Below are 25,576 nucleotides of genomic sequence, written 5' to 3'. Positions count from 1 at the left end.
ATTTATGAGCTAATCCCCTTAAATAAGCAGGGATTCTTGGGTAACAAAGGGGGAAGCCATGAGCTAATTAGAATTTCTGAAAGACTCCTCTAAAAGAAGGTCCAAACTCAGATTTCAAATCCTCAACTTTCAAGGGTAATGCGTAGCTGGACCTATACTGATGATGCTGATGATGGAATATAGCTACCTGTCCAATATAAAAAGTCTCTGATGTAAAATAAAGACGCTTGTTTAAAAAAATAACTTGAGGAGTCAATACTCACTAAAATTTGAATTTTTATGCTTCACATCTCCCCAAAAAAAGTGGAGGAGAAAAAAAAAATCAATGAAACACAATGGCAAATTGAAGCACAAGACAGCCTAATTACATGTAATAGATTAGGTATGGAAAGTTAGAGTTCCTGCCATCCATCTTTTCTACTTATGTTTATCTCCCCATTTGTTCTGTAAATTCCAGGGGTAGGACTGACATGAGTAGGGGAAGAAACATGGGCAAAACAGAAAAACTCCTAGAGGAGAACGTAGGCAAAATACTTTCCGACATAATTCACAGCAGGATCCTCCATGACCCACCTCCCAGAATATTGGAAATAAAAGCAAAAATAAACAAATGGGACCTAATTAAAATTAAAAGCTTCTGCACAGCAAAGGAAACTATAAGCAAGGTGGAAAGACAGCCTTCAGAATGGGAGAAAATAATAGCAAATGAAACAACAGACAAAGAATTAATCTCCAAAATATATAAGCAGCTCCTGCAGCTCAATTCCAGAAAAATAAACGACCCAATCAAAAAATGGGCCAAAGAACTAAACAGACATTTCTCCAAAGAAGACATACAGATGGCTAACAAACACATGAGAAAATGCTCAACATCACTCATAATCAGAGAAATGCAAATCAAAACCACAATGAGATACCATTTTACACCAGTCAGAATGGCTGCTATCCAAAAGTCTACATGCAATAAATGCTGGAGAGGATGTGGAGAGAAAGGAACCCTCTTACACTGTTGTTGGGAATGCAAACTAGTACAGCCACTGTGGAGAACAGTGTGGAGATTCCTTAAAAAACTGGAAATAGAACTGCCATATGATCCAGCAATCACACTCCTGGGCATACACACTGAGGAAACCAGAATTGAAAGAGACACATGTACTCCAATGTTCATCGCAGCACTGTTTATAATAGCCAGGACATGGAAGCAACCTAGATGTCCATCTGCAGACGAATGGATAAGAAAGCTTTGGTACATATACACAATGGAGTATTATTCAGCCATTAAAAAGAATACATTTGAACCAGTTCTAATGAGGTGGATGAAACTAGAGCCTATTATACAGAGTGAAGTAAGCCAGAAAGAAAAACACCAATACAGTATACTAACACATATATATGGAATTTAGAAAGATGGAAATGAGAACCCTGTATACGAGATAGCAAAAGAGACACAAATGTATAAAACAGTCTTTGGGACTCTGTGGGAGAGGGTGAGGGTCGGATGATTTGGGAGAATGGCATTGAAACATGTATATTATCATATGTGAAATGAATCGCCAGTTCAGGGTCAATGCATGATACAAGATGCTCGGTGCTGATGTGCGGGGATGACCCAGAGGGAGGATAAGGGGAGGAGGGAGGTGGGAGAGGGGTTCAGAAAGGGGAACTCATATACACCCAGGGCAGATTCATGTCAATGTATGGCAAAACCAACCAATATAATATTGTAAAATAATTAGCCTCCAATAAAAAATAAATAAATAAATAAATAAAGAATTCAAACACTTCAGATGTCAATGTTAGTAATTTAAACTTGAAAACAGCTGAGGAAAACATGCTCATTTTTACACAGGTTTAATGAATATAGTTGTAAATATCCTCTGACATCCTAATATATTGTCATACAAACATGATGCAGTGTGTGCTGGATATTCTATTCTGAATATTAAAATATATATGACTTAAGTAGAAATCACAGTTGTGATTTACACGCTTATTTAAGTCAGTGCTACACAGTAGAAAACAATGCAAGTCACAAATAAATTTTCTAGTAATCACATTAAAAAAGGAAAAGAAATAGGTCAAATTAATGTAATAGTCTGTATTTATTTAACCTTCTGATTGAGGGAAGGAGAAAAGAGGTCAATAGAGAATGAGATGATTGGATGGCATCACCCGCTCAATGGACATGAGTTTGAGAAAACTGGGAGATGGTGAAGGACAGGGAAGCCTGGCATGCTGCAGTCCATGGGATCACAAAGAGTCAGACATAACTTAGCAAGTGAACAACAAACCTTCTTTACCCAATCTATTAACATGTCAACAAAAAATAAATGTAGAAATCAATAATGAGATCTTTTACATTCTTATTTTTGTAGTAATCTTTTGAAATGTGGTACATAATTGGAAAGTTAGAGGACATCTCAATATCAAATTGCCAAATTTCAACTCCACAGCTACATATGGCTAGTGGTTCCTATATTGGACAATATAAATCTAACTTAACTTTTTATGAACATTATTTTGCCAGAATGAAAGGATGCAATAAAATATATACAGTTCATGTTTTTGTTAGTAGCTAACAGGTGCATCCCTTCAGGCCAGAGAAAAAAAATAGATCCTGCTTTATTTCCCCTTTTGAGAGTGTCATTGTAGGATGCTCTCAGAGTATACCTTTTAGACCCTCCCCATCTCACAGCTTATCTTCAGTGAATTGCTCCCACATTTTTTACATTTGAATATATGTAAAGAATGCATTATACTTTATATTATATATAGCTGAATAATCACTAAACCAAATTGCAACTGAAAGGTTCACAAAATGCCCTGTTTTATAGGCATGTGATTAAACATAAGTTGATTTTTATTTTAGTTGTCTTGTTTTGAAAGCACTGTATATAATTTCTGACCTCTGACATTCTTGAAACCTCTGAGAAGGCTGTGGGCAATGGTCCCCTAGTGACAATGTGTGAAACTTCCCTGGCTGGAGCCACACTTTTCCCTTGCTGCTTGAAGAATATAACGTAGCTCTTATTTTTAAATCTCATTGCAATTGTCACCTATGGCAGACTTTTGCTAATTTAAGTTCTGACCACTTAACTTTTGCCATCAGGATATTCTATTTGCTTTTCTTTTTCCAGAGCATTGGTAAATTTGCCCTCATTTATGTATTTGACTATATTTTCCATTCCTGATTTAAGAAAGGTAAGAATATCTGTTTCCTTACCTACTGTATTACAAAGAACCTAGTACATCTTAGACACTCAAACCTTAGATAAGTGAGTGAAAAAAAGTGTTTGTTGTAAGGAAAATGTTGAAAGCTCACTTTTACCTAAATGGAAAGTAGAGATTATCCATCTGATAGTGATTCGAGGTTGCTTTGAGTCACACAGCATCTATGAAATGATTCCTCTGTATCCCAGTGTTTCTAGTATGCCAGGACTGCTGCTGCTGCTGCTGCTGCATCACTTCAGTCGTGTCCGACTTTGTGTCACCCCATAGACAGAAGCCCACCAGGCTCCCCCCTCCCTGGGATTCTCCAGGCAAGAACACTGGAGTGGGTTGCCATTTCCTTCTGCCATGTGTGAAAGTGAAAAGCGAAAGTGAAGTCGCTCAGTCATGTCCGACCATTAGCGACCCCATGGACTGCAGCCTACCAGGCTCCTCCATCCATGGGATTTTCTAGGCAAGAGTACTGGAGTGGCTTGCCATTGCCTTCTCCGATGCCAGGACTAGAGAAGCATTTTTTAAAACATTAAAGCTTATAAAGCCTTATAAAACCATCTGATATTTTTCTCAATAGCATACATCTTAGATCATTTTCATTTAGAAAATTTACGGTATTCTTTCATTGTTGTTGTTCAATCATTAAATCCTATCTGACTCTTTGCAATCTCATTAACTATAGCCTGCCAGTTTCCTCTGTCCTCCACTATCTCCAAAAGTTCACGCAAATTCATGTCCATTGAGTAAGTGATGCCATCCAACCATCTCACTGTCTGCCATCCTCTTCTGCTTTTGCCTTTAATCTTTCCCAGCATCAAGGTCTTCTCCAATGAGTCAGCTCTTCGCTGACTCAGGAAACCAAACTTTTGGAGCTTCATCTTCAGTTTTAATCCTTCCAGTGAATGTTCTTTTATGCATGGTCCCATACTTCTTATTCTCTAACTTCAGATAATGTAAACCTGCTTTGTTTTCTCCCTATTCTTTAAATCTGTGGTTCTCAGTCTTAATCTATTTTGCTCCTTCCAGGGGATATCTGGCAATGGCTGGAGACATTTTTTGGTTATCACAACTAGCAGTGGGGGAGGATGCTACTGTCATCTATTGAGTGAAGGAAAGGGGGTGTTTCCAGGATTCATAAAATGTACATGCTGGCCGTCCAGCAACAAAGAGTTATCCAACTGCAAATGTCAGTTGTCCTAAGACTATGAAATCCTACTCTCAGTTCACTTTAAAAAGCATAATCCCAGCAAAGGATTCTAATTCAAAAAGATGTATGCTTTTCAATATCTATAGCAGCACTGCTTACAAGAACCAAGACATGGAAGCAACCTAAAGTGCCCATTGACATGAATTAATAAAGAAGATGTGATATGTGTAGATATATATATGCAATGGAATTTTTATTCAGCCATAAAAAAGAATGAGAAACTGTCATTTGCAGTCATAATGCAATTATCATACATATCCCTAGTGGGTTCAGTGATAAGAATCTGCCTGCAATGCAGGAGACATGGGTTCAATCCATGGGTCTGGAAGATCCCCTGGAGAAGGAAATGGCAACCCACTCCACTGTCTTGCCTGGGAAATCCCATGGACAGAGGAGCCTGGCAGGCTACAGTCCACGGGGTCACAAAAGAGTTGGGCATGACCTGGAGATTAAATAGCAATAAAAGATAGTCATACTGAGTGAAGTAAGTCAGAGAGAGAAAGACAAATATCATATAATATCCCTGATATGTAGAATCTAAAAAGTGATACAAATGAACTTATTTACAAAACAGAAATAGACTCATGGACATGGAAAACAAACATGGTTACCGGAGGGGAAAGTGGGGGAGATGAATTGGCAATCTGAGATTAAATTTAAAAAATAAAATATACTGTATATAAAATAAACATACAATAAGGACCTACTATATAACACAGGGAACTACATTCAGTTTCTTAAAATAACTTATAATAGAAAAAATATATAAAAGAATATATATGTGTCTAATATATATATATATATATATGTCTGAATTACTTTGCTATACACCTGAAACTTTGCAAATTAACTATACCTCAGGAAAAAAAGTAGTGATCTCTGTTTTACTCTTCAATGGTTATTAAATTTAAAAAATGATTTTTTCTATTTATGATAAACTTTTGCTTTATTGTGACTCATACTTTTTCAAGTCAGTAAAAAACAATATTTTATTGAAGTCAACAGGTTAAATAGCAGTGATCATTTACTAATACAATTCTTTTAAAGAGTTTTCTCTCTGTTTCCTTCAATGTTGGCAGATATAATGAGAGTTTTGATGACTAACATCATGTAATTCTATCAATTTAATGTATCTTTGTTAATCTGTTTTATAGGTCCCTTTAGATGGAATATAATATAGCAGAAGCATTTTCATCAAAAGGATTAATGCCTGCATTATCATTTCTGCAATAAAACAGAAAACTAAGTGGTGGAGGCCACAGACACCTCAAACCTGGATTCCACAATTCTACATTAAGTGCTGGAGTTTTTATTACTCTGCTGTAGGAAAACTTTTGCCAATGCTTACAAGGAACTGTTTATCCCTGCTGCTCTGGGTCCTGTTTGATGGAGGTCTCCTAACACCACTTCAACCTCAGCCACAACAGACTTTAGCCACAGAACCAAGAGAGAATGTCATCCACCTACCAGGACAACGATCACATTTCCACCGAGTTAAACGTGGCTGGGTATGGAATCAATTTTTTGTGCTGGAGGAATACATGGGCTCCGAGCCTCAGTATGTGGGAAAGGTAATGACGTGTTTCTTTTGCCAACAACTTGATAGCAAGGGGGCTTATGCATTGTGTATTGTGTATGGATGTTTTGCACAGGAGTTGAACAAACCAGTGAGTAGAACACTGGAATTGAAATCAAGAGACCTGGTTTCTCTTCCTGACTCAATGACCCGGGTAAGCTTTGGAATATCATTTCATCTCTCCTTGCTTCAATTCTCCTTGGTTATTTTAATGAAGTTAGTATATATTATATTCCTATTTTTGATATTATTCACCAAAGTCATGAAGTTAATATGTGTAAATGTAACTAAAAGTGTTACTATAGCATATTATTGGCTATATCCATTCTGAAATTGTTTACCAACAAGAAACACAGGAAAAAAATCAGGAGGTATAAGGATTCTAAATTATTCATATCTTTGAATGACCAGAATATCTACCTTTCCCTCCCCTTAAAAAATAGGACATACCATTTAGATTGTGGTTCTGGTGTACAGATAGTCCCAGATTTACAGTGGTTTGACTTAATATTTTTTTAACTTTACAATGTTGCAAAAGCAATGTGTATTCTGTACCTACACAGCCAATCTGTTTTTCACTTTTACTACAGTATTCAATAAACTATATGAGATAGTCAGCGCTTGATTATAAAATAGGCTTTGTGCTAGATGATTTCCTGACTGTTAGTTAATGTGTTTTGAGAATGTTTAAGTCTGTAGACTAAGTAATGATATTCAGTAGGATAATTGTACTAAATGCATTTCGACTTAACAATGTTTTCAATTGACAATGGCTTTATTGGGATGTAGCTCTGGTCTAAGTCGAGGAAGATCTGTATTTGATTTGGTTTGCTTATTCTTTAAAGTAATTCATTTATTATAGGTTATTTATTGATTGATTAATTTTTGCATGTGCTGGGTTTTCACTGCTGCATGCAGGTTTTGGTTGCAGCAATTGGGGACTAGTCTATAGTTACGGTTTGCGGGCTTCTAATTGTTGTGGCTTCTTTTGTTGTGAAGCATGGGTTCTAGGACACATGGGCTAAGTATTTGCAGGCACATGGGCTTAGTTGCCTTGTGGCATGTGGGATCTTTCTGGACCAGGGATCAAACCAGAGTTTGCTGCATTGTCTAGTGGATTCTCAATCACCGGACCACCGGGAGGCCCTCTTTATTATAGGTTTTGTAAGGTATTTATAAAGGTGTTTATAGTCAAAGTAATAAATGTTGGAACCCAAATATATACACATCCATCTCAACACAATATGCAAATTTTAATCTCATAGTTTAAGAAAAAAAATTTTTTCACAAAATGGCAACTACGTGTTTCAATAGATTTATGCTTTACTGCTATTATTCGTACATCAACTTTGGCGCCATATCTATCATAGACCTTACCAATGACACCAGAATTTTTTTCAGGAAAGTGCATATTTTATTTTCCTTTTGCTAATTCCAGGTTTGTTTGTTTCTTTTTTTTAATTTTCTAAAGACTTTGCTATGGTTTTAATAAAAAAATGTTTATGCTTGAAGAGAGTTTAAAGTAAATCTAAAGTAGAAATAGAAAACCATAGTCAAAAGAGTATTAGGAAACTGATATAATAGATTATGTCTCTGGAATATTAAAGTCCCTAGAGATTTGTGAAAATCTAAACTAATGAGAAACATGATGAGTCATATGATTCTAATGCTGACTTAAATGAAACAAATTTATTTAACAGCTAAATTCTTTGCCCTATGATTTTAGAATTTACCTCTTGGAAATGTATTTTTAAAATATTGAATAATATAATGAGGAAGGTCTTCAACTAGAACATTTGTTGAAAATGAACATATAGTCAGGTTGCCCTTGTGTTACCAAATGCTGTGATCGATGCACAGTGAGGCTGAACAAACTAAAATGTTAACATTTGGAGCAGAGAAAGTTTTATTGCAGGGCTAAGCAAGGAGACAGGTGGCTTGTTCCCAAAGAAACTTGAACTCCTGAAAGTTTCAGCAAAGCACTTTTAAATGCAAGGTGAGGGAAGGGAGGGTGTGGTTAGTTGTAAACTTCTTGGTGTAGGAATCCTTTGTCCTTGCAGGTGTCCACATAGGTAAGGTCAAGAGGTTCCTGTAAACCTCTAAGACAAATGTTATTCTCTATTCTGCAAGTTTTTATCTCTATGTGAAAGAACTCTTAAAGGCCAAGGTCTTGAGAGTGGGCTATGGTGCATATTTCAGGCTATAGGCAACATTCTTTAGCAAATTGTGCAGAGCCAGTATGACTAAGTATAAGCAACAAAGCACAAAGATAAAAAAAAATAGATCTAATATGGAGTCAGATTTGTTCTTCACAAATGCACTAGGGTATATGGGGCCTTATGATGCTTTTGAACTGTGGTGTTGGAGAAGGCTTTTGAGAGTCCTTGAACTGCAAGGAGATCCAACCAGTCCATCCTAAAGGAGGTCAATCCTGAGTGTTCATTGGAAGGACTAATGTTGAAGCTGAAACTCCAATACTTTGGCCACCTGATGCCAAGAGCTAACTCATTTGAAAAGACCCTGATGGTGGAAAAGATTGAAGGTAGTAGGAGAAGAGGACGACAGAAGATGAGATGGTTGGATGGTATCACTGACTCAATGGACATGAGTTTGGGTAAACTTTGGGAGTTGGTGATGGATGGGGAGGCCTGGCGTGCTGCAGTCCATGGGGTTGCAAAGAGTCGGACATGACTGAGCAACTGAACTGAACTGATATGTGGCCCTAAGCAAATATTTTCTGTTGGGTACCTATCTATATAAAAAATATGATTCACATCAAAACAATCTTTGAGTACCATTCTCACAGTCCAAATTTTAGTGATCTTGCAAAAAACATACAGTACCATTTAGCAGGAGAAATCTCCTTGTCAGGCTGGCTACCAGTAATCAGGATCTGGTCTTGTTGCCCAGGACAACTCCAAAGATGCTAGTTCTGAGGTCCATATTGTACCTGGTGAACCCTAAAATTGAGTGGAAAGTCAGAGAGAACCATAAAGGGAGAATGGTCTACTGGAGCCCAACCAATTTCAACTGAGTCCAGGGTAACCCACTCAGATGGCATTGCTCCACAAATAGCCCTGAGCACAAGAAGGGCCTTCAAAACTTTTGAGGGAAGCACCCCAAAGCATGAATGTCCCCTGATGTTACTGTACATTGTTTCCACTTATAATATTCTTCGTATGATCAAAGAGTATAAAAATCAGTAAAGTTTTCATGATAAGATAATTTTATGTCATAGTACACTAATTTCTTGTGAATTAATTCAGTATAAGGATTGGCTTTTGAAATCCAAGACAAATGGAGAAGAAGCATACCTCTAGAACTTTTGTCTCCTGGGTGTCAGTTATGTCAGCTCTGCTTGTGATGGAACCTGGATATCACATTGAGGTTCCTGTCAAATGTCTGCCGAGAAGCCATTCTGACTTTAATTAAAGCATATCTTCAGCCTTTACTTGCCAGAATTTGAGGTGAGAAAGTTGACATTTTGTGGAGAATTTAATGAAATTGACTTTTAATCTATCCTAGCTAGAGTAGAATTTCACCTCCCAGTGGGCATGATTAAAGCGATCTAGGAACTACTTATAGAAGTTTTGTTTGATACTCTTCAGTTCTATTTTTACAATTGATATGAGAGTATGGAATTCATCCAAATCATTTAAGAGATGAATCAGTATTTATAAATAGATTAGCAAGGAATAGGCCTAAGATCTAATCCAATATGAAATTAAAACTTTATTTTCATAGATGCATGGCTCCCCATTTGTAAAGTATAATGAAAACTTATGTTTCTCAGGCAATGGATGTTTCTAATGCAAATGAAAAAACAATATCCAAGATTTCCTTTCCACATGGAAACTAATTAAAGTTTAATTAACTCTGTCTTGATGATTCTAGATATGGGAATAGTAATATGATAACATTGGGGCCAATTCAAGCCATTAAATGTAAGTGTGTAAACATATATAAATATATTTGTGCTCCTGCTCTTTCTAGAAGGCTTTGAGACAGTTCAGAGTAAAACAAAGTAGTATAAATAGTATAGAGTTCTGTGTTATGGGAAAAGGAAAATGCACAAGTGCCAAGCACAATAATCAACCGAACCATTATAATTGAGATCCAAATTTAACATATATTTCTTTGCAGTAGGAACATACATATTGTGTTGTTCAGTTGCTAAGTCATATCTGACTCTTTGAGACCCCCATGGACTATAGCACTCCAGGCTCCTCTGTCCATGGAGATTTCCAGGCAAGAATACTGGAGTCAGTTGCCATTTCCTTCCCCAGGGGATCTTCCTGGCCCAGGGGTCAAACCTGTGCTTCCTACATTGACAGGTGGATTCTTTACCACTGAGCCACCAGGGAAGCCCCAAAACATGGAAATTCCACTTACTGAGAGAAAAAAAAAAGTTTTCCTACCTTCAAGTTTAAAATAATTTCTTCCTGTAGAAATTAATGGGGAAGGAGTGAGTGGCTTAATGGATATTTGTCTAAACAACTGCTATATTTAATGTTTAAAAAGATCAGATGTTATTGCTGACGTCCTTTCAAGAAAGACCAAATGGTGGCTTTGCTTATAATGACTATGACTTAATACACAAATAAATCCCAAGGCTGTCCAGAGGTAAAACCAATGCTTTTTTCAAATAGATATTTTGGGTTTGCTACACCACCTGGATATGTGTAAAATACCATATTGCAGAGCAACACAGAAACTAACTTGATAAGCAAACATGTTTAATGCATGTATTACTTATTGTTCAAAGTCACAGCAAAAAAATATCATTAAAGGAACACACAGATGTGCCTGCCCATACACACACACACACACATGAATAAATTGCTCATACCATCAAATATAAATGGGCGCCTCTGTCTCAATCCAGAAGAACTTGTTAGCAGAAATCCTTAAATTGAAAGTGTTTAAAATGGCTTATGGCATAAAGATTCAATATTGCAGTATATCTAATCCCTAATTTGAGAGGCATTTGTTTATTGAACATATTTTTAATTGAGAATGCATTATCATTTCAGAAAGTGTTAAGCCTTGTGGGAGTAAAGTATGAATGTCTTTAGATTGCAGTTATAACAGATAAGCTTTATTGAGTGTCTTAGGGCACTATTTTAATTTCTTTACTTACATAAATTCATGTAATCTTCACAACAGCACTATCAGGACAATTATTGGTAGCCCCATTTTGCTTATCAGAAAACTGAGGCACAGGAAAATTAAATAATTTCCCATGGCCCAATACCCAATAAATGCTGAAACTTGGATTTTAAGTTGGGTAGAGCAGGTAGTTTAGGTCCATGGCACCAGAAAATATCACATTTTATTATCATACAAAAGTCTTAGGAGCTAAAAATAATTTTAATACTCTGTCAAAAGTACTATGACAAAGATCCTGTTAAGAGTTGTGGAGACAAAAGAAGGTCTATGACTATGCCTAAAAGAAAAATTCAAGAAAAGGTTCACAGTTCATGAAGTACCTGAGATGAATCTTGAAAGATGTCTTTGTTTTTAGGAAGAGATAGTCTGCGGAAATGTTTTTAAAAGCACTCAGGGTTGAAAGTGCATGGTAAGCCTCAATAACTATATTTCAAAATAATCAGAGAGGGTGAAATCAACATTTCAGAGTAGGTTATAGAAAGTTTCAGAGTAGGTTAAATAGAGAAAGTACAGAGGCTCAAGTCTATTGTCAAGATTAGTAATACTTATTCTTTTATTTAACTTTTTAAAAATTGAGATATAATTGACAAAGAATAGCAGTTCCCAGTGTACAACATAGTACTGTTGCACTGTTGCACGTAGTATTACTATTGTATACATTGTGAAATGATCTCCCCAATAAGCCTAGTTAACATCTATCATTGTGCATGCTGCTGCTGCTGCTGCTGCTAAGTCACTTCAGTCGTGTCCGACTCTGTGTGACCCCATAGACGGAAGCCTACCAGGCTTCCCCATCCCTGGGATTCTCCAGGCAAGAACACTGGAGTGGGTTGCCATTTCCTTCTCCAACGTGTGAAAGTGAAAAGTGAAAGTGAAGTCGCTCAGTCGTGTCCGACCCTTAGCGACCCCATGGACTGCAGCCCACCAGGCTCCTCCATCCATGGGATTTTCTAGGCAATAGTACTGGAGTGGCTTGCCATTGCCTTCTCCAATCATTGTGCATAGTTACATTTTTTTCTTGTGATGAGAACTTTTAAGATTTACTCCCCTAGCAACCTTCAAATATGCAATAGAGTACTATGAACTGCGATCACTATGCTGAACACTGCAATACTACTTGTTCTTAAAGGTGTCAGTATCCACAAAGTGTCTTGGTTGAAGATTCACATGGAACAAACTGCAGTTCTAGAACGATGACTCAGTGATCCATTTAAAGGACACATTGGAGGCAGACACGGGAGACGCCCGGCTCCGGCGGCGCAGGCGCAGACGCGGGAGACGCCCGGCTCCAGCGCAACCGACCACGTGCAGAATCGTGGCTGAGATGAGCTACCCCGCGCCCAGGGTTAGGGCGGTGGCCGAGAGGAGCTGTACCACGTTCAGGAGGCGGTGGCTGCTTGGGCACCGGAGGGCCGAGAGGAGCTGATCTACATTCAAAGCAGGAGGCGCGGCCTTGAGGAGATACCCCTCGTCCAAGGTAAGGTACAGCGGCTGCGCCTTACTGGAGCAGCTGGGAAGAGATACTCCACGACCAAGTGGAATATAAGAATCCAGTGTTCTGGGGAGGAAGGAACAAGATGGCGGAGGGATAAGATGGCAAGACCACTTTCTCCCCCACAAATTCATCAAAAGAACATTTGAACGTGGAGTAAAGTCCACAAAACAACTTCTGAATACTGGCAGAGGACATCAGGCTCCCAGAAAAGCAGCCCATTGTCTTCTAAAGGAGAGAGAAGAAATCCAGCTCCACCCACCAGAACACCGACACATGCTTCTCTAACCAGGGAACCCGGACAAGTCACCCGTCCAACCCCACACACAGCGAAGAAACTACGTAATAAAGAGAACTCCACAAACTGCAAGAAGAGGGAAAGGCCACCCCAAGCAAAGCAATATAAGCAAGATGAAGAGGCGGAGAAATACCCAGCAAGTAAAGGAACAAGATAATTGCCCACCAACACAAACAAAAGAAGAAGATATAGGGAATTTACCTGATAAAGAATTTCAAATTTTGATGGTGAAAATGATTCAAAATCTTGAAAGCAAAATGGAGTTACAGATAAATAACCTGGAGAAAAGGATTGAGAAGATGGAAGAAAGATTTAATAAGGACTTAGAAGAAATAAAAAAGAGTCAATATACAATGAATAATGCAATAGATGAGATCAGAAACACTCTGGAGGGAACAAACAGTAGAATAACAGAGGCAGAAGACAGGATAAGCGAACTAGAAGATAGAATTGTAGAAATAAATGAAACAGAGAGGAAAAAAGAAAAACGAATTAAAAGAAATGAGGTCAATATTAGAGACCTCTGGGACAATGTTAAACGCTCCAACATTCGAATCATAGGAGTCCCAGAAGAAGAAGACAAAAAGAAAGACCATGAGAGAATACTTGAGGAGATAATAGTTGAAAACTTCCCTAAAATGGGGAAAGAAATAATCACCCAAGTCCAAGAAACCCAGAGAGTCCCCAACAGGATAAACCCAAGGCGAAATACTCCAAGACACATATTAATCAAATTAACAAAGATCAAACACAAAGAACAAATATTAAAAGCAGCAAGGGAAAAGCAGCAAATAACACACAAGGGGATTCCCATAAGGATAACAGCTGATCTTTCAACAGAAACTCTTCAGGCCAGAAGGGAGTGGCAAGACATACTTAAAGTGATGAAAGAAAATACCCTACAGCCCAGATTACTATACCCAGCAAGGATCTCATTCAAATATGAAGGAGAAATCAAAAGCTTTACAGACAAGCAAAAGCTGAGGGAATTCAGCATCACCAAACCAGCTCTCCAACAAATGCTAAAGGATCTTCTATAGACACGATACACAGAAAGAGTGTATAAACTTGAACCCAAAGCAATAAAGAAAATGGTTACAGGATCGTACTTATCAATAATTACCTTAAACGTAAATGGGTTGAAATTTTCAAAAAGGCTAGGAAACAATTCTCATAGCCATCAATAGTTCAGTGTTGAGTTCTTGAATAGTTTTTAAAGTTTGGGACAAACTGTGGTATTTGCTATTTGAAGTACTATTTGTAATTGGCATATTACAATGTAACATTGGTCTTCATTTCCATCTTAAAACGCCTAAAAATGCCTAACAGGTTTTTAGACTTGTGAATTTTAGTTGAAATGTATTTTACGATGTTACTAAACCTGCAGAAATATTGAAATATTTCAGAGAACTTATTCACTGTACATTTAATTTATTTTATTTATAAAAGTTATGAACTGTAGAAAGTTTTACTTGTTGGGTCAAATGCTTGTTGATTCAAATGCTTGTTGCATTTGAAGTGCTAGTTACAAGAAAATCAAATACCTTCAATGTATAAATGCTATTAAGTTTTTAAAGGACTCTGGAGTATAAGTAAGTTTGTTTAAAGAAATTTAGTCTGTTCAACTTGAAAAAAGTAAATAAAATTGGAAAAAAAATAAAATAAATAAAGGACACATTGGAGACCCCAAAACAGACATGGAGATAGGAAACATATGTAGGAGAAGGTTACAGGAGAATCGCCTAGGTAGTAAAAAAGAAAAAGGAATATTAAATTTGGTCATTTAAAAGGTAGACAGATAATAAAATTTCAAGATCCATTGTTCAAGAGAATATGAAGGATGAGACAAAAAAAAATTTAGTGGACAATCACATGTAGAGAATCAGAGGGAAAAGAAAAAAAAAAAATGATGCAGACTTTTGACTTCTGTTTTGCTAGTATCCTGTATAGATTTGGTTCTAGAATGAGAAATAAAAGGATCACTCTTATATAACCAGAGTTGCTTAGAAGTACCCAGGTGAAGTATCTCACGGTTGTTTAGATACATGAACCTAGAGTTCACAAGAGAGGCCTATGGTAGAGACACAGGATCAAGAGATTGATATGCAGATGGTGGTCAAAATCACATAAGTGGTAATCACATAAAGTGGTAATGAGCTAGGAAAAGTTACAGAGAAAATATGAGAACCCTGATTTTTAACTGCAAAGCAGATGAAGAGTAGATCAATTTAATGAATAGGAAGTAAAAGACAAACAGTGTTACGGAAAATACAGCTTAAAAAGTTTTAAGAATAACAGGTGACAATGCCAAATTCTACAGGTCAAGTGAAACAATGACTGAAACACTTCTGATTTTGTCAGATAATGAATCAGAAGTAAATGTAGCCAAAATGATTTTCATCATTTTCTCTAGAGTTTGAAGAAAGGAGAAAAGAATGAGTCCAGCCTGTGGATGTCATTTCAAAAGTATAGGTGAAAAAGATTCTTCTGTGCTGGTTTGATCTGATGGAGATTCTATTAGTGTTTTCCAGAGAAACAAAACCAACAAGATGTATATATGTGATTTAAGGGAAACAACTTTTAAGTGGTAAAATTAATCAGCAGTGTGCAATTCTCTTCATCAGCAAGAAACAATTAAAGAGGAGGAAAAAGAGTAGGTGACTGTACCAATTCATTATTGTAGGTTTTTGGTTTTTTTTTTTGAGGGGATCATTGTGATGGAATAGAGAGAAGAGTACTGAAAAATCAGCCAAGAGAAACCAGGATGAATCTACAAACACTAAAAAGTTCCAAAGAGATGTACCTATAAAAATATATGCTTTGTAATATACATAAATACCTTGGAGATATTGTGGGTTCAGTTCTAGATCACAGCAATAAAGCAGACACTGCAAGCAAGTGAGCCACATGCAACTTTTTTGGTTTCCCAAAGCACATAAAAGTTACTTTGCACTATGCATAATCTATCATGTGAAATAGAATTATATTTAAAATAACAATGTGCATAGTTTAAATAAAAAATCCTTTATTGCTAAAAGATGCCAACTGACCATTATCTGAGCCTTCAGCAAGTCATAGCAGTACTGTCAAAAATATAAAAATATGATAAAAATATAATAACAAAAATGTTTTAAAATTGGGAGAATTACCAAAATGTAACCCAGTGGCAGGAAATGAGTACATATGTTGGAAAAATGACACTGATAGACTTGCTGGAACAGAGATGCATAAACCTTCAGTTTGAACAAAGTGTACTATCTGAGAAGTGTATAATGTGAAATGCAATAAAACAAGATATGCTGTGTGTGTTCATATGTATATGTGTATAAATGCAAGTGCACAAAAAGTCAAGGCTGTGGCAATAGAATTTTATTATTTTAAATAAGCAAATGTAGCATTTGATTTTGAATTAGTAAATAGAAATAGTATAGTGTATTTAAGTAGTTATAATTGCATTGAAAAAATAATTTGTCTATCTTGAAAGTCTTCCAAACTAACACAGTATAAAGATGCTATTTTAACTTATGTATATCCCTTTGTATCCAATAATAATGGAAGTTATATCACAAAGTTATACTAAGACATTTAAAAGTTGTTTTATGGCTCAGCATCTATGTATCTTCTCTTTTCCTTTTTTTCTTTCCCTCTCTTTTCTTCTTTCTTTTCTTCCTCCCTTCTTCCCTCTCTTCCTCTATTTGTTTCCTCTCTCTGTTCCTCTCTTTGTTTCTTCCTCATTTGTGAGTCATGTAGCTTTCAGTTCAGTTCAGTCACTCAGTCACGTCCAACTTTTTGAGATCCCATGGACTGCAGCACGCCAGGCTTCACTGTCCATCATCAACTCCAGGAGCTTACCCAAACTCATGTCCATCAAGTTGGTTATGTAATCCAACCATCTCATCCTCTGTCGTCCGCTTCTCCTCCTGCCCTCAATCTTTCCCAGAATCAGGGTCTTTTCAAATGAGTCAGCCCTTCGCATGAGTTGGCCAAAGTATTGGAGTTTCAGCTTCAACATCAGTCCTTCCAATAAATACCCAGGACTGAACTCCTTTAGGATGGACTGGTTGGATCTCCTTGCAGTCCAAGGGACTCTCAAGAGTCTTCTCCAGCACCATGTTCAAAAGTATCAACCCTTCTACACTGAGCTTTCTTAATAGTCCAACTCGAACAACCATACATGACCAATGGAAAGACCATAGCTTTGATTAGATGGACCTTTGTTAGCAAAGTAATGTCTCTCCTTCTTAATATGCTCTCTAGGTTGGTCATAGCTTTTCTTTCAAGGATCGAGCATCTTTTAATTTCATGGCTGAAGTTACCATCTGCAGTGATTTTGGAACCTCAAGAAATAAAGTCTCTCACTGTTTCCACAGTTTCCCCATCTATTTTCCGTGAAGTGCTGGAACTGGATGCCATGGACTTAGTTTTCTGAATGTTGAGTTTTAAGCCAACTTTTTCACTCTCCTCTTTCACTTTCATTAAGAGGCTCTTCAGTTCTTCTTCGCTTTCTGCCATAAGGGTGGTGTCATCTGCCTATCTGAGTTTATTGATATTTCTCCCGGCAATTTTGATTCCAGCCTATGTTTCATCCAGCCCAGCATTTTGCATGATGTACTCTGCATATAAGTTAAATAAGCAAAGTGACACTATCCAACCTTGATTTACTCCTTTCCCAATTTGGAACCAGTCCATTTTTCCATGTCCAGTTCTAACTGCTACTTCTTGAACTGCATACAGATGTCTCAGGAGGCAGGTAAGGTGATCTGATATTCCCATCTCTAGAAGAATTTTCCACAGTTTGCTGTGATCCACACTGTGAAAGGCTTTGGCATAGTCAATAAAGCAGAAATAGATATTTGTCTGGAACTCTCTTCCTTTTTCGATGATCCATCGGATGCTGGCAATTTGATCTCTGATTCCCCTGCCTTTTTTAAATCCAGCTTGAACATCTGGAAGTTCTTGGTTCCCATATTGTTGAAGCCTGGTTTGGAGAATTTTGAGTATTACTTTGCTAATGTGTGAGATGAATGCAATTATGCGGTAGTTTGAACACTATTTGGCACTTCCTTTTTTTGGAATTGGAATGAAAACTGACCTTTTCCAGTCCTATGGTCACTGCTGAGTTTTTCAAAGTTGTTGGCATATTCAGTGCAGCAATTTAAAAGCATCATCTTTTAGGATTTGAAGAAGTTCAACTGGAATTCCATCACATCCACTAGCTTTGTTCATAGTGATGCTTCCTAAGGGCCTCTTGACTTCACATTCCAGGATGTCTGGCTCTAGGTGAGTGATCACACCATTGTAGTTATCTGGGTCAAGAAGATCTTTTTTGGATAGTTTTTCTGTGTATTCTTGCCACCCCTTCTTAATATCTTCTGCTTCTGATAGGTCCATACCATTTCTGGTCTTTATTGTGCCCATTTTTGCATGAAATATTCCCTTGATATCTCTAATTTTCTTAAAGAGATCTCTAGTCTTTCCCATTTTATTGTTTTCATCTATTTATTTGCATTGATCACTGAGAAAGTCTTTCTTATCTCTCCTTGCTATTCTTTGGAACACTGCATTCAGATGGGTATAGATTTCCTTTTCTCTGTTGCCTTTAGCTTGCCTTCTTTTCTCAGCTATTTGTAAGGACTCCTCAGACAACCATTTTGCCTTTTCGCATTTGTTTTTCTTGGGGATGGTCTTGATCACTGCCTCCTGTACAATGTCAAGAACCTCCATCCATAGTTCTTCAGGCACTCTGTCTATCAGATCTAATCCCTTGAGTCTATTTGTCACTTCTACTGTATAATCATAAGGAGCTTGATTTAGGTCATACCTGTATGGGCTAGTGGTTTTCCCCACTTTCTTCAATTGAACTCTGATCTGAGCCACAGTCAGCCTCCAGTTTTGTTTTTGCTGACTGTATAGAGCTTCTCCATCTTTGGCTGCAAACAATATAGTCAATCTGATTTCAGTATTGACCATCTGGTGATGTCCATGTGTAGAGTCGTGTCTTGAGTTGTTGGAAGAGGCTGTTTGTTATGACCAGTGCGTTCTCTCGGCAAAACTCTGTTAGCCTTTGTCCTGTTTCATTCTGTACGCCAGGGCCAAATTTGCCTGTTACTCCAGTTACCGCTCGACTGCCTACTTTTGCATTCCATTCCCCTATGATGAAAAGGACATCTGTTTTTTTAGTATTAGTTCTAGAAGGTCTTGTAGATCTTCATAAAATGAAAGAAAGTGAAGTCGCTCAGTCATGTCCAACTCTTTGCGACCCCATGGACTCTGGCCCACCAGGCTCTGTTGTCCATGGGATTTTCCAGGCAAGAATACTAGAGTGGGTTGCCATTTCCTTCTCCAGGGGATCTTCCCAACCCAGGGATCAAACCCAGGTCTCCTGCATTGCAAATAGATGCTTTACCATCTGAGCCACCAGGAAAGCCATAGGTCTTCATAAAATCATTCATCTTCAGCTTCTTCAGCATTACTGGTTGGGGCACAGACTTGGATTGAATGGCTTGCCTTGGAAATGGACAAAGATCATTCTGTCGTTTTTGAGATTGTACCCAAGTATTGCATTTCAGACCTTTTGTTGACTATGGTGGCTACTCCATTTCTTCTAAGGAATTCTTGCCCACAGGACTAGATATAATGATCATCTGAAATATAGTTTTGGATTAATTGTAGCTTTGGAAAATTGGATAATTTGGAGAATTTTGGAAGAATTGTAGTTTTGGAGAAGCCCATGATGTAGTTTTCATGGTTCAATTTACTCCTAAAGTGTGAGCTTTCAAAATCAGAGTCATTTCTGCTCATTTGAAATTCAAGGTTCCTCACACCAGCTCAGTCTTCATACAAGATTTAAAAACGTATTCACCCTCTTGACTCCTGCCTCACATATTTGAGAGACTTTTGCAGTATATTCAAGCGTCCTAAATCAAGATCTTGTTTCTAATCCATTCTACTTTCAAATGGATTGACCTTGCTGCTAATCAAAACATCTTTAGCTACCTGCTCTTTCTGGAGCAAAACATCAGAGGAAACCATTAGGTAAGTCTGATATTTTATTACACATCTTGGTTCTTAAGTATATCCCTGAGTTTTATAGTCTCTCGCAATACATGAGATTGTCATTGAAATAGTCATTTTGGGGTATGATTAGATAGCAATACATCTAAAAGGACAATTGCTGCTAAAATAGAGGTTGAACAAACTGTCAGTGCTCATTGTATGCGAGTTCTTCTCTCCCTTTTACAATTTATTTCGTGTTTCTAACATGCTAGTTGTTTCATAATAGCTGTACCATAAAGGTTTAATGGGTTTATTTTAATTGAATTGGCAGGACCTTGAAAGAAAGTCAACTATCTTTAAATCAATATATGAATCATTAACAAAAAGCATTTAAAAAATAACGTGGGTAACATTAACACCCTTTCTGTTTCTTTTTCTCCTCCTTTCTTTTCCTCTCCTCCTCCTACTGTTTTTCCACCTTACCTCTAATTATCTTTCAGTCCTTCCTTTCCTTTTAACCATTTCTCTGCATTATTTAGGGATTTGCCTGACTTGTTACTTAAAAACTAAGATAAAGAGTTAGCTTTGATTCTAATTTTTAGGTCTTATAATAATTATCCATGTGAAAGTGCTTAAGTACACATGTCAATCCACATGACTAAGAGCACAGCAGAATATCATATACCCAGATTATATTTTCACCAGAAATAGCCCAGATGCATTTGTCACAAACGTAACAGTACAGTCTGTTGTGTGTATTTGTTTATGTGTGTGTGTGTTTGCCATGTGTATATGTGTTTCCAAATGTTTTTAGTAAATCATTTAATTGAAAACAAAACAAACATTAGTTGGATTCTCTGGAAAACAGTGCTTTCTGTGGACTAAACATTGATGAGCCACTGTGATGCTGGTGTCTTAGTTCTTGTGTCCAGCTTTTGAGACCTTGTGGACTATAGCTGGCCAGGCTCCTCTGTCTCTGGGATTTTCCAGGCAAGAATACTTGGGTGGGTTGCCATTTCCTTCTCCAGGGGATCTTCCTCATCCAGGGATCAAACCTGGGTCTCCTGCACTGCAGGCTCATTCTTTACTGAACCAACAGGGAAATGATGAACCACCACTCATGTTATAGCAGACATTAAGATATGGGACCCAGTGGAATGATTAGAGAAGTGCCCTGCGAAAGAGCACCTGAATGAAAAGGTAACAGAAAAAGCAAGTACAGAATGACCAAATAATAAAGATTTCAAATATAATGTTCTCATCTTCTAACAACATTGTGTTTATGAACTTATGCCACTCTAACCACACTTGTAATATAGAGGGGTTCTTTTGTATATTTTAAACATAGTAGATATGTGAGAAAAATTCCTCTTTCTCGGCCCTGAAAAAAATCGAAACCACTGTCATAGGAGGTACTATCTATATGTTTCGTTGTTCGTAAGGAGCAGCAGCATCTATTACTGCTGACATTTAATCAATGCTACTAATATATAAAACTACTTTTATGAAAGCATATGTTTTCTGCTCCTGGACTTTCTCATAAAGATTGCATATATGAGGTTTCCTATATATCATATAGCAGTGTAACCACTATAGACTTTTAATGTTTACTCATTCTCTATGTTAAAGAATACTGCTGTGCTGTTGCTGTTGTTCTTGTTTTCTGTCAGCTATTGGGAGTGGCTAGTCTTCTACAGTTTCATGAGGGCTGGAAGAAAACATGAGATGTTTGGGTCAGAGAAAAGGGACATTGTCACTCATAGCACAGCAGGCAACTGGAGCGTTAGCATCATTGAGTCAGTCCCCGTGGCCTCAGGTTCAGTTCAGTTCAGTTGCTCAGTCGTGTCCGACTCTCTGCGACCCCATGAATCACAGCACGCCAGGCCCCCCTGTCCATCACCAACTCCCGGAGTTTACTCAAACTCATGTCCACAGAGTCGGTGATCCCATCCAGCCATCTCATTCTCTGTCGTCCCCGTCTCCTCCCACCCCCAATCCCTCCCAGCATCAGAGTCTTTTCCAGTGAGTCAACTCGTTGCATGAGGTGGCCTCAGGTACCAGTGAGCAAAATGGATAGGTCAGGTGAATGCCAGCACATGCAGTGGGTTGCATCACAGGAGGAACCCTGATAATTTAATTCCTGCCCTTTGTTGGGAAGGAGACATCATAGTTATTTTATTGCATTGTAAGCATTATGTGAACTTTGCTTCGGAAGAAGACAGTATGTCTCAACTTTTCAATGTTGCAGCTATATAAAATTCTTGTATATTACCATATATGAAATGAATTGCCAGTCCAGGTTTGATGCATGATACAGGATGCTCGGGTCTGGTGTACTGGGATGAAGCAGAGGGATGATATGGGAAGGGAGGTGGGAGGGGGGTTCAGGATGGGGAACACATGTACACCCGGGGCAAATTCATGTCAATGTATGGCAAAACCAATACAATAATGTAAAACAATTAGCCTCCAATTAAAATAAAGAAAGAAGAAAAAGAAAATACAGACTTGAGGAAACGCTTTCTGCATAAGACTTGCAAGAACAAAAGAATGGAGAATTATCTTTCCATGTGATATAGTATGTTGATTCACTAAAGCAATAACATATAATGTGCATGCATGCTCAGTCACAGTTGTAGTCGACTGTTTAAAACCCCACTGACAGTAGCCTGCCAGGCTCCTCTGTCCATGGAATAGTCCAGACAAGAATGCTGGAGTGAGTTGTCATTTCCTCCTAGAGGGGATCTTCTGAACCCAGGGGCAAACCCATGTTGCTTGCATCTCCTGCGTTGGCAAGTAGATTCTTTACCATTGCTCTAACAAGTAATGTAGTGACTTTTAGTAAAGTTACAAAAAATTTAAATACTTTCTTCTGCCAGCTAACTGAGTTGTTTTGTCCGTAGTCAAATGATAGCTCTCTTTCTCTCTCTCACTTTCATTCTCTTTCTTTTTATGCAACATAAAAATAAAACCAATACAATAATGCAAAGTAATTAGCCTCCAATTAAAATAGATAAATTAAAAAAAATGATAAGCTCCCTGAAGGCAGAAGTAATGCTATAATCTACGGTTATATCCTTAACATGTTACACCCAGAGTAGATATTCAATAAAGAATATTTGCTTGAAAATAAATAAATAAATAAAATGTGCTATCTTACACTTGAAACTGAAAAAAAACTAAATAAATAAATAAATCATATGCTCTTCCATTTTGAAATTTTGACTTAGAATTAAAAACATAAAGGAGGGGTGGAAATGAATGTAGGAAGAAATGTCCCAGGTCTGCTTCTGACTTTTAGTGATGTTGGTCTCCACAACTATCTTCTCAATAAGTATAACGTTTTCTGTATACATACTTATTTTTTGTCTTAATGATAGAAAATAACTTATCATTCAGCCATATGCATAATTGGGTATGAATAATTGTTTAAAATATAACTTCCTCATAATTATATAAATAGTCTCACTCCTTGATTAAAGTTACTTTTCCATCATAAATGGTGACTTATTATAATAAGTAATTAACAACTCATATAGAATTACATTTCTCTTGATTTTACAAAGTATTCAGTGATATTTAATTTTGAAATAACCTGTGATAGTTTGAGATTATTTATGGGATTTTATGATACTTTCATCCAGCTATTTTAAAGGATACAAGGTTCTAAATCAAAATGTTTTCAAAGTGATAGGCATTAAAATAGGACAATGATATTTTCTCGTAATATAAAAGGTTCTAAAGACAATTCTCTGTTGAGTAGACTTACAAGCTAAACAATAAATTGGTAGCTTTGACAAGATGGAGTCATAGTTATGCTTGCCATGTCAGCTACTGTTGCAAATACATTTCAAATAGTAACTTTTGAGGCCATTTTAAACAGTGTTGTAGCTTTAAACAAAACACAAGGAAAACTACACTTTGAAAATAAAGCCAGGCAATAAAAATGTTTGAAAACATAACCCATCAGTAATTTTTCACTTCAGTTAGAACATTTTGAGCATCACATAGGAAAATATTTAAATTATTTTTATTATGCATTATTGTGATCAAGAAATTCCTTAAAATTTTTCTTTTGCTTGATAGCTATATACAAATTAAAACACTGAATGTTTTCTCAAGTCTATAGCTGCATTCACACACACCAAAGAAGTACATGGAAGCTAGCAAAAGCTTAATTTCTAACAAATGATTAAAGAAAATATGTTTAATTAAACACTCAGAGCTTCTTAATCCATTTAAAGCCTAACTGTAAAATTACCCTGAAAATAAAAGTAAAACCAAAAATAACATAAAGATAACCCTTTCTTTCTTCTCTTTCTTTCTTTTTTCCCCCTGCTTCCCTTCCTTTCTTCCTTCCTTTCTTCCTTAACAAAGATCTTAAGAGAACAAAAGAAGGGAAAATTTAAGGGAAAACTAGAAGCTAATCTAACAAATAAAAACATTAAATATATGTACAAAGATGCACTAGACTTCTTTCCAGATGGTATCATTGAAGACTTCCCCAAATCCATACATATATTTTCTAATATCAAGGAATAACTTCAGGGTGCACAGTTTGTAGATGTTTGCATCTCTCTGATTCCCTAGAGGACCCAGAGCAGAGAGTGACCTATTTGACCACCTCTCTGCCCTTAATGACTGGACCTTCATCATCATTTCATTTGAAAGCTTGTTGCAAATGCTATGTGTTTCCAGTTAAGTGAATGTTTATAAATATCTGGCTCTTATGGATCATGAAAGAGCAAGTCTCCACCCTCATGGTTTGGGGTCAGAAATAGCATAAATGAAGAGAGGATGGAGGAAAGTTATTTCAGTGTTTGGTTATTCCTGAAGAAATCCTTGTCCTCTGTTTCCCAGTGTCTGTACTTATAAGCTCCTCAGAATGCACTCCTTTACATTATCCCACTGCTTTACTTTTCCTGGAAAGAATAGTTCTGATACTAAATTGTGTTGAAAAATCGTAATTACACATTTTTACCCCCTAATAGTAATAAGTATCTAAGCATCTTTGAAAGTGTTTCTCTGTTAAATGGCTGCCTCTGCTCATGCTTTCCTTTATTTCAAAATCAAGGTGTTCTTGAGAAATATTTAGTGCAACAAAGAAAGACATAAATATTAACAGAAATCTTTCAAACATGAGTTTCAATCAGAGATTGGCAAAGCCAGGCTTACAGACCAAATCCAGCCTGGTATCTGTTTTTGAAAATAAGGTATTATAGAAACACAGTCATGATTATCTACATGCTGTCTATAGCTGCTTCCACACATGATAGCAAGGTTGCATATTTAGGACAGAAATCTATTATATCACAAAACTTAGAAAACCGACTACCTGGTTCTTTATAAAAATTCCTTAGATAATAATCCTCGATACAACAAAATTTCTGTATGGACTTTTGACCTTGTACGTGTGGATGCTCAGAACTGCCTGCTCAGTCCTATCTCTGTCTTGAAGATTCAGGATGCTTATTCTCAGAAATGAGTCTCACGGGAGAGAAAAGGCAGGGTGCGGTGAAAGAATCTTGCTCTCTTTTGTGGCTTTTAGTAAACTTCCTGCCTCAGTGTCTTCATCTTTCGAGTAGGGATGATGTGGAAAGAAATAAGAGTTAAGAT

At 37.1% G+C, this 25,576-nt stretch overlaps 1 protein-coding gene across 2 annotated transcripts in view; it reads left to right on the top strand.

Annotated features, from left to right (window-relative positions):
* Positions 1 to 5,769: 5,769 nt before the first annotated feature.
* Positions 5,770 to 25,576, top strand: part of CDH12 (cadherin 12) — a 322,134-nt gene continuing 302,327 nt past the window's right edge. For both annotated transcript variants that reach the window (XM_088845562.1, XM_055422238.1), the window contains exon 1: positions 5,770 to 6,000. In XM_088845562.1, coding sequence (XP_088701688.1) covers positions 5,770 to 6,000 — 231 coding nt within the window. The remainder of the gene's footprint in view (positions 6,001 to 25,576) is intronic.

The sequence above is a fragment of the Moschus berezovskii genome, chromosome 18 (assembly GCF_049115385.1).
Source record: "Moschus berezovskii isolate FMDL1 chromosome 18, NW_MosBer_1.0, whole genome shotgun sequence".
NCBI classification, from domain to species: domain Eukaryota; kingdom Metazoa; phylum Chordata; class Mammalia; order Artiodactyla; family Moschidae; genus Moschus; species Moschus berezovskii.
Note: the sequence above shows the minus strand (reverse complement) of the source record. Positions and strands in the feature narration are given on the sequence as shown.